The sequence below is a fragment of the Camellia sinensis genome, chromosome 6 (assembly GCF_055761805.1).
Source record: "Camellia sinensis isolate YWXY chromosome 6, ASM5576180v1, whole genome shotgun sequence".
NCBI classification, from domain to species: domain Eukaryota; kingdom Viridiplantae; phylum Streptophyta; class Magnoliopsida; order Ericales; family Theaceae; genus Camellia; species Camellia sinensis.
This window is the reverse complement of record NC_138966.1, coordinates 13,541,191-13,550,217: the sequence shown is the minus strand read 5'-3', so window position 1 is coordinate 13,550,217 and position 9,027 is coordinate 13,541,191. Positions and strand designations below refer to the sequence as shown.

The window sequence follows — 9,027 nt, the reverse complement described above, 5'->3', positions numbered from 1 at the left end:
GTTCCGACTCCAACCGGTTCCATCTTTGAGGTCCGTCCTGATTAGATTGGGCTGTCTTGTTTGAGAATTGCAGTGTGCAGAATGAACTGAATGCTGTGTTTTGGGCTGTATGCAGATCAATCCCCAACAGAGTAAGGGCTGTGTGTCTAAGAATCAGGCAGTGGGTTGCTTGGGTTGTTTCGGTTGTTAGCTGTTTAAGTTATCTGATTATTACAGTGCAAGTGTTCAATTTTCAGACAACCAATCAATTCCATTTACATTGAGGTGTAACATGATGAGATGCGATGCAATGCATGAAATGTGTAAATGTAAACACTTTTTCAGATAAAAAGTTCGTTTCGTTTCATTTCATTATCTTTTTCAAATGTACAAGCTTTGGAAACAAAACCTGCCTGTGGCAGTACAAGGTAATCTATCTACCAACCAAAAAGAAAAGTACAAGGAAAGAAAGAAAAGATAACAAAAATCTGCATCTGTGTCGATCACTCCAAGGGCCGTCAGTCCGTCCTGGCCCTCTTCCTGGACGAAGGTCCAGGAGCATCAACAGCGTCGTCATCAGAGCCCGAGCTAGAACCGTCTGCGGTCTCCTCCTCCGACGACCCTGCCTCCGCCTCTGACTCCTCGTCGTCGTCATCGTCCGGGACTGGAGCCCGCGAGCTGCTCCCGACGTGAGTACGCCCACCCCTAGTGCGGGGAAATATCCTGCCCTCCTCATCTCTCCCCCGGGCAGGGACAGAAGGTCTGGCTGGAGCACCTCCTGCCATGGGAATCTGGAAGGGAGGCTGAAAAAGCACACAAAAAGTGAAATGCATCAGTATACTGTAGACAGTTTATCAGTGCAGAATGCAGTGTATGGATACAGTGTATGAATGCCGTGAGCAGTTTGTCAGTACAGAGTTTAGTGCAGAATGCAGTGTATGCAGTGCTCAGATACAGTGAGATCAGTGTATCAGGTGTTGTGCCGTGAATCAGATTATGCGAAGCAGTGTATGAATGGTTTGAGGCCAGTGTCAGAAGGACATACCGGTATGCTGTAGACAGCCAGAAGGTCAAATGTCCGCTGGAGCATCCCCATCATCGAGGCATTCATCGCCAACGACTGACGGGTGTACTCAGGAGAAGCCTGCAAAGGTATCAGATGCATTAGTATTCTGTGGAATATCAGTAAACTGAAGTGAGATAACTGTACGAAGTGCAGTGATACATACCGGCGGAAGGTCGGGGATGTCAGTGAACTCATGCCCAGCTGGTGGAGGGGCGAAGGGGATCTGATAGGTCGCCCCACCCTGCCCCTGGAAAGTCAGTACAGCAGGCAGGGCAGGCCAGCCAGCTCCTCGTCCTCCCCGCGCTCCGCCCCTGCCACGGACTCGGGCCCTCCTCGAAGATCCAGCCCCTGCTCCTGCTCCGGCCCCAGCCGCCGATGCTACAGGCCTGGCCCCCTCTGCTCGACGACCGCTCAAAGGTCGCATCAGGTACGTCCGCACGTACTCCTGATAGTCGCCGGTGCCTCGAAAGCCGGCCTCCTCCCAGCCGATGGAGTAATCATCCAGCTGCTCAGGGGTCAGCCCCTCGGTCTCCCTCATCTCTGCAGGAGGGTGAGCCGGGACTATCTGCTCAGGTAACCCGCGGGTCTGGCGTAGAAAACGCTCCCCCAGGTACCAAGCCCGACAGACCGGGCCCTCTAGCAGAATCCGGAAACGCGAGGTCTCCTCAGCACCAGGGAACCGACCCCGCATCGCCGACGGCAAGGAATCCCATGGCCGCCATGTGATCTGAAAGTAACAGACAGTTTGTTATCTACTGTTATTGAAACATGCAGTGGGAAAGCGAAGCTAAACGAACTGAAAGTAAAGCATACCTCTGTGGGGGTGATGGTGTCGAAGTATCGGCGGAAGAAGCCGAATGTCTCCCGAGGTCGCCGGGTGCATCCCCCGTCAAAGCGACTCGAGAAAGGAACAGCCGGAGGAGGCTCCGCAACTGGTACAGGTGCAAGCCTAGGGAAGTAGGCATAAACCCACAACTGCAAAACAGATGTCAGTATGACCTTCAGATAAAGCAGGGTATACAGAATAAAGCAGAAATGGCAGAGCCGTGTGTTGTGCAGTGTATTGTGTGCAGTGTACAGTGTGAGCAGTGTACAGTCAGTGTAAAACAGAATGTATGTGTGTGCCGTGTGTACAGTATACAGTGAGTGTAAAGCAGACCGCAGTGTGTGCAGTATACAGAGTACAGAAAGTACGAGACAGAAATGAAAAGTGGAGAAGAAATGTACCTCCCAAGCTCGCCAGTAACCTCCGAGCAGCTGGCCGCTGCCGCGAGAAGCCGAGCTCATATATCCGTATAAGGTGGCCAGAGCAGCGCCGCCCCAATCGTAGTGCAGAATATCTCGGACGTCCACCAGTGCACTGAGAAGGCAGAGAGGCACGGTGTTCGCCCGGTCGGCGAAGATAGTAGTCCCGAAAAGGAACATGAGGAAGCCCCGAGCATATCTCTCCACGTCCTCCTCGGTCATCTGAGTCTCCTCCCCCAATGCGGGCAGGACCCTGAACTGTGCCTCGAACCAGGAATAGCGGACGAAGCCTGGGCGAGCTAGCGGAGGGGCCTCCCCCAGTAAATGAACCTGAGCGGCGGTCCACTCATCCATCGCTATGTCGAAGGGGATCGGATCACCCCCTACCCCGATGCCTGTGAGCATCGAGAAGTCATAAGGGGTCATCGTCATATCCCCTGCGGCAGAAAAGTGGAAAGAATCGGTGGTGTCCCACCACCTCTCCGCCAGAGCAGCAAGAAGAGGTCTGCAGGTGGACAACCTAGAGAGCCCTCGGCAGAAGGTGCCGAAGCCCGCTCGATCCACGATGCGTTGGACCGCATCAGGGAGCTCGTCATACCACTCCCGCGCACCAGTATTCCCATACCCGCGAATGGTATGGGAACCCTCCTGCAAACAGAAAACAACAATTGCAGGACAACATTCAAAATGCGATTTTGAAAAGACAGATATGGCATGTATGCAAGTTTGTCAGATTCAGGCAGATACCGGGTGCCGGTGTGCTTATAGAAAAATACGTGTGCTGTGTCAGCGTGTTTGGGCGTTTCAGAACAGATGTGGCATGTGTGCAAATCGAACAGATTCAGACAAATACTGGGTACCAGTGTGTGTGCAGTAGAATACAGTGTGTGCCGTGTGTTTGGGTGATTCAGGACTAGTGCAGTGTGTGTGCATGTGTCAGTCTCAAGCAGATATCAGTTGTATGTATGTTTACAGTCAACTACGGTCTACGGCATATCAGGTTTCAGCAATTAAAGAATACAGCTAACTATGGCAGTTTTGTATCCTACATTGCAGAAAGTAAAGCAGAAGATGAAGAGTTACCTCGGGAGTGCCGAATGAAAGGTGGGAGGTAGGCTCACGCAGCAGTAGCTCAGGGGCCGCGTACCTCTCGAAACTCCGGAACTGACGCAGGCCGTCTGGGGGCAGAACGTGAATCGCCGGCCGGTAGGTCGCCGGGTCGAACGGGCGCTCGCTCAGTGGTAAGAGCTCGACCCCGGGTCCATCTCGTGGTCCGGGGGAGTCCCGACACGTGGAATGTCGTCCGCCATGTAGAGAGTGGTGTGAAAATGGCCGGAAAAGGAAAACCGAGCCGGAATACGAAGAGTCAACTGAAAAGTCAACTCCCGAGAGGGTCGGAAATGGCCGGGAAGGCCGGAATGTGAAAGGACACGGAAATGAAGAGGAAAGTGAGGGGAACAAACCCCGAGAAGGCGAGAACGCCGAACGAGGCACCGAAACGAGAATGTGATCGGTGGAAAGTGTCCGAAACGCGAAGAGAAACGCGAATCCGACGACGAAACGGGCGTAGAACGCGAAGAAACGGGCGAAAAATGAGACAGAAGCACTCTAGAGAGAGAGGGCAAGAATTTTCGGCGGTGGAAAAGTGAAGAATAGGGTTTTCAAGCCCTATTTTTATAATGCCCGAAGTGAAAAGACAAAATTGCCCCGATTCAGCAACTGTTTGCCGGTCGGCAATGTTTTGTGCCGGCCGGCACTTTTTTGTGCCGATATAATTATTTTTGTGCCGACGGCCAGCCGGTGGCCTCCCCTTTCGGCCGGTGGGGTTCCCACAGCCTTGTTTAGGCCTTTTGAGTTGTTTTGGGTCTTCATAGCTCAAGAAAGTGCAAGAAAGTGCATCTCCGATGTTCAACCGGCCTCCGTTTTGACTTCGGGCCGTGTCTCCAGTGCGTGGCACTCGAATTCGTGCAAGGTGTATCCTTTTTGTATCCTTTTGAATTCAAAAGTTGCCCCATGTGTGTTGCACGAACTCATCACACTACTTCGGTGCATTACATCGCGCTGTCACGCGCCACACATTTGCATTGTTATGCACGTGTTACATGCGTTGCAACACGCACCCCTTTGCATTGTCGTGCACATTTCTCATGCATCATCATTGCATTTCCATTCCATGCATTGTCATGCATTCCGGAATACGTGCGTTGTTGCGCATTTAAGCCCATTTACACTCCGTGTGGCATGCACGTCACACTTGGCATTGCACTTGTTAGTGCATTGTATTTTGTTCGCGCTATTTTGCGCATCGCACTATTTTGTGCATTGCATTTGTTCGCGCTATCTTGCGCACCTTACTTGCACTTGTTAGTGCATTGTATTTTGTTCGCGCTATCTTGCGCACCTTACTTGCACTTGTTAGTGCATTGTATTTTGTTCGCGCTATCTTGCGCACCTTACTTGCACTTGTTAGTGCATTGTATTTTGTTCGCGCTGTTCTGCGCATTGCACTTGTTAGTGCATTGTATTGTTCGTGCTGTTCTGCGCATTGCACTGTCTTGTGCATTTCAAACCTCGCGCTGTTCTGCGCATCGCACTGTTCTGTGCATTTCAAAATTGTTCGCGCTGTTTTGCGCATCTCATTGCATTTTGCATGCATTCCATCGCACTGTCTTGTGCACTCGCGTTGCCTAACGCATTGCGCTATTTTGCGCATCATACCGTCGTGCAATACCCCCGGTCTGGCGAGACCTTAAACACGCATGGTCTGGCGAGACCTTAAACACGCACGGTCTGGCGAGACCTTAAACACGCACGGTCTAGGAGACCTTAAATCCTTTGGAGGTGCGAAACCTTCAGCGCATTGTCACGCGTCTTGTAAATACCCCTGGTCTGGCGAGACCTTAAACGCGCGTGGTCTGGCGAGACCTTAAACACGTACGGTCTAGGAGACCTTAAATCCTTGGAAGGTGCAAGACCTTTATTGCATTGGTGTGCACACTATTGCTTTGTACATATCTTAAGCCGCGTGTTGTCGCGCATCTCATGCAACATGCATTTCATACATCATTTGCATTTCAAAAAAAAAAAACAACAAAACATGCATTGTCATGCATACATTTTGCATCCCGGTCTAGGAGACCTTAAATCCTCTGAAGGTGCAATTCCTTCGGTGTTTGTCGTGCCCGAACGACTTTCGGTGGTCTGGTAAAGCCACCTGTCTGTGCTTGCGATGAGTTCCTAGAAGACCAACGGGGACGGTGGAAACTAGAGTTTGAACGGCTTATGCCTAGAACGCAAAGGTTCGGGAGTTCCGAGACTAAAGTCTGGTTTAAATACCCAGAGGTTTACCCTCGGCTTGAAATCTGTATGGAAGCCCCATAGGTTGAGGCGGCATGTCTACGCCTCAGTTCTGGATACTGAACCAACCTAGTATATCACCCTGTTGGTAAGATAGGGAAAGTTGCAATCATAGTCATTGCATATTTGCATTGTCTTGCATTTGCATTGTAGTTTGCATGCATTCATTGCATCACCTTCCGCCTTTGGCTTGCGCCTTTCCAGGTTGAGCTTGGTCTGGTATGTGTCCTTACTTTTCATGTTAGAACACAGTTCTTGTGTATCGCGCCGATTCCACGTTGATATGTTGGTTGAGGGTTGCGGCACCTTTTCTGTGTTACACATGGCTCGTATGTGTGCATGCCTTTCCTAGGCAAGATTTGGTGTGGCTTGTAGGCCATATCCATTGTATCCATTCCATTGCATATTTGTAAATATTGCATTGTAATATTGCATGCATTCATTGCATCACCTTCCGTCTTTGGCTTGCGCCTTTCCATGTTGAGCTTGGTCTGGTATGTGCCCTTACTTTTCATGTTAGAACACAGTTCTGTATGTGTATCGCGCCGATTCCACGTTGATATGTTGGTTGAGGGTTGCGGCACCTTTTCTGTGTTACACATGGCTTGTATGTATGCATGCCTTTCCTAGGCAAGATTTGGTTTGGCCTGCGTGCCATATCCACCCATTACATTGTAGTGTAATTTTTGCATCCGGCATTAGGATCGTAGTCCTTTCTCCAGCGAGTTGTTTCCCCACTTGTGTCATTCCACCCAATACTTGTTCTTGCGTCTGTCTACAATACTCATAGTTCAGTTGACCGTTCTATGGTAGACAGACTTGTTACCTCCATCAATCTATTTGACATAGGTGTGGTTTCGAACCGCTCGTGATTGGATCACGATCCAATTGCTTTGCATGTAGCTTGCATTGTTTCAATTACATTGCATCTGCATTTGCATTGTTTATACATTGTTTTGTATATATTGCATTTCGTTTTTCATCCATTTTGCATTGTCATGCATGTTGCTAACAATATTGTACCTGTTAAGTTTGTTTTCTTTTCAGGCACGATATTGTATGTACGGTTCATTTGAAGCTGGTGCAACCAGACGAGCCGCGCAGGTATTGTATCTCCCGAGTGAGACGTATTGAGAATTCCATAATTCTCTTACATCCTTTCTGCATTGTAGTGTAGTTTGGTATGCTAGCTTAAAATTGTTGCATGTTTGCTTCATTACAGCTTTCTTTGCATGATCATAAGTTATGCTCGGCTCTGTGCATTGTCGTGCATTTTGCCCCTGCCTTCGGGCGCATATCTTATTTGTATTGCATGTTTGTCTAAGTCTTCGGCCTTGTCAAAAATGGGTCGTCTCTAGGCTTTGACATTCACTCCCGTCATTGTTATGACTTTCGAGTTCTGTCAAAGAGGGGCAACTGTAGACACCCCATTTTTGACCGTCCTCAAGACTCGGACGTCACCGCTTGAACACTCGGTGATTATCCTTGTTTGTGTTTGTTTGGAGTTCCCGGAGGTTTTGGCTCTCGCGCCCTACCTCAGAATCTCCGAACTTGACCGTTCAGTGTCCGGTTTTGCACCGAACACTTGTGTTTTGCCTTGGAAGGGCAGGGTAGGGCTTGTAGACCATCCCCACCCATCACCGGCAGTGGCTAGAGGCCACCGGCTGGTTTTTGCTGCCACCGGCAAAATAGTTTGCCGGTCGGCACTATTTGTTGCCGGTCAGCACTTTTTTGTGCCGGTCGGCACTTTGTTTGGCCAAGATGGCATTTTTTGCCGGCCGATTGCTGTTCATCTGCTTTTGCAGATATTTTAGGACAGCTGTATAACTTTTTCTCCCCTCCATACACAATGGAGGGATCTCCCTCTTGCAAAGCTTGTTGAATAAGCTTTACAAGAGGCTTATAGAGAGGGCTCTCTCTAAGGCTTAAAGAGAGAGAGGCTTAGACATTTTTGAGAGAAAAAAGACAGAGGAGAGCTCTGGTTTTCTAGGGTTAGGGTTAGATACACTCAATCTATCTCTCTTTCCCTCCCATTTTGCACACTAGGTGTTTTGTGCCTTACTATTGCACACAAACACCTAGTGTTTCACCTTCCTCTTAAGATTAGAGTTCTAAGGGGTTGTTCTTGAGCTTCTTGACTGATTTGGAGCCAAAGGAGGCCATTGGAGCATCCTTGTTGAAGAGGACTACAAGGGTAAGAAACTTACACCTTTATTCCCCATTCTTGCATCAATTTTATACCTATCTTAGAGCTGTTTTTGTGATTATTGTATAACATAAAAAAGTTCTTTTTTTAAGCCCTCTTTATTGTTTATTAAGAGTGTTTTGTTGTTTGAGGGGTGTTGACCACCCTTAAGCCCCAAAAGGCCTCATTTTGAGCCATTTTGTGCTAGCTCCGGGATTTTGGTGTTGAGGTCTCTTCACCACTGAAATCTTGAGGGATTTCAGTGGTAAAGATGATGCTTTGAAGTCCCAAGAAGGAGAGGGCCACCCCCTCTCCTTGTTGTCCTTGAAAAGGGCACATTTTGGCCTCTTAAAGAAGCCTATGCTTGAGTGTGTGTTGAGCATGTTTGGTTTGTTTTTCATGCTTATATATCCATGATATAACATGATTTCAAGTTGGTTTTGGAACCTTATGCATGTTTAGCATAGTTGCCATGTAATGCCTTATTTGTGCCTTAACATGTTCTAGGTTGTTAGCCTTTGTTGGAGCATGTTTTAGGCTTGTATTTGTGAAGGTTATATGCTTATTTTGCCATGTTTTAGATCTGTCCATAGTCGTTTGGGTCGATTTTAGCATGCATTATAAGGCTCCTTTGCATTTGGGCTTGTTGGCTTTGAGTATGTGCATGTGTAGCATGCCATCTTTGCATTGTTTTGGTGATTTGGGATCATTCTATATGTCATTTCAGTCCCATTTCCATGCTTGTTTGATTGCCTCGCATGTCTCTTTAATGCTTTGAAAGCATGTTTTGCAATGTTCCATGTTTTGGTGCCTTTGCATGCCTTTGAATTTGGGCCACTTAGATGCTATCTAAGGAGTCCTTTGGCCTTGTTATGAGCTAAAAATCTATTTTTAGTTGTTTAATGCATGCCATGTTTGGTCATGATAAGTGTAGTTCAATGCCTTATCAACTTGCCTTGAACACTTGGACTTTTTGTTGCATGCTTGACTTGATTTATAATTTGATTTGGCATCATTTTATAACATGATTTTAAGGCTCATGTTGCATGCTAATTTGTCCATGTTTCCTTCTTTCAAGTGTGCTTGAATGTTGTTTGATTCATGCTTAAGTGTTGGTCCTTATGAGCATGTGTGTGTGCATGCCATTTAGCTCTCACTCTTTAGCACTTTTGGCTACTGTTTTAGGCCTATTTTA

At 48.0% G+C, this 9,027-nt stretch overlaps 1 protein-coding gene across 1 annotated transcript; it reads right to left on the bottom strand.

Moving 5' to 3' along the window:
- Positions 1-322: 322 nt before the first annotated feature.
- Positions 323-1,741, bottom strand: LOC145792232 (uncharacterized). The gene is made up of 3 exons (XM_082873023.1): positions 1,209-1,741; positions 1,025-1,123; positions 323-782 (listed from the first exon to the last, which is right to left on the bottom strand). The coding sequence occupies exons 1-3, from the start codon at positions 1,734-1,736 to the stop codon at positions 498-500; spliced, it is 912 nt and encodes a 303-aa protein (XP_082729149.1). The 5' UTR covers positions 1,737-1,741; the 3' UTR covers positions 323-497.
- Positions 1,742-9,027: the final 7,286 nt, after the last annotated feature.

Coding starts and splice junctions, on each gene's coding strand:
- LOC145792232 (XM_082873023.1), bottom strand. CDS start 1,736: ATGCGGGGTCGGTTCCCTGGTGCTGAGGAGACCTCGCGTTTCCGGATT. Junction 1,124..1,208: donor ACATCCCCGACCTTCCGCCG/GTATGTATCACT, acceptor ATACCTTTGCAG/GCTTCTCCTGAGTACACCCG. Junction 783..1,024: donor TGGCTGTCTACAGCATACCG/GTATGTCCTTCT, acceptor GTGCTTTTTCAG/CCTCCCTTCCAGATTCCCAT.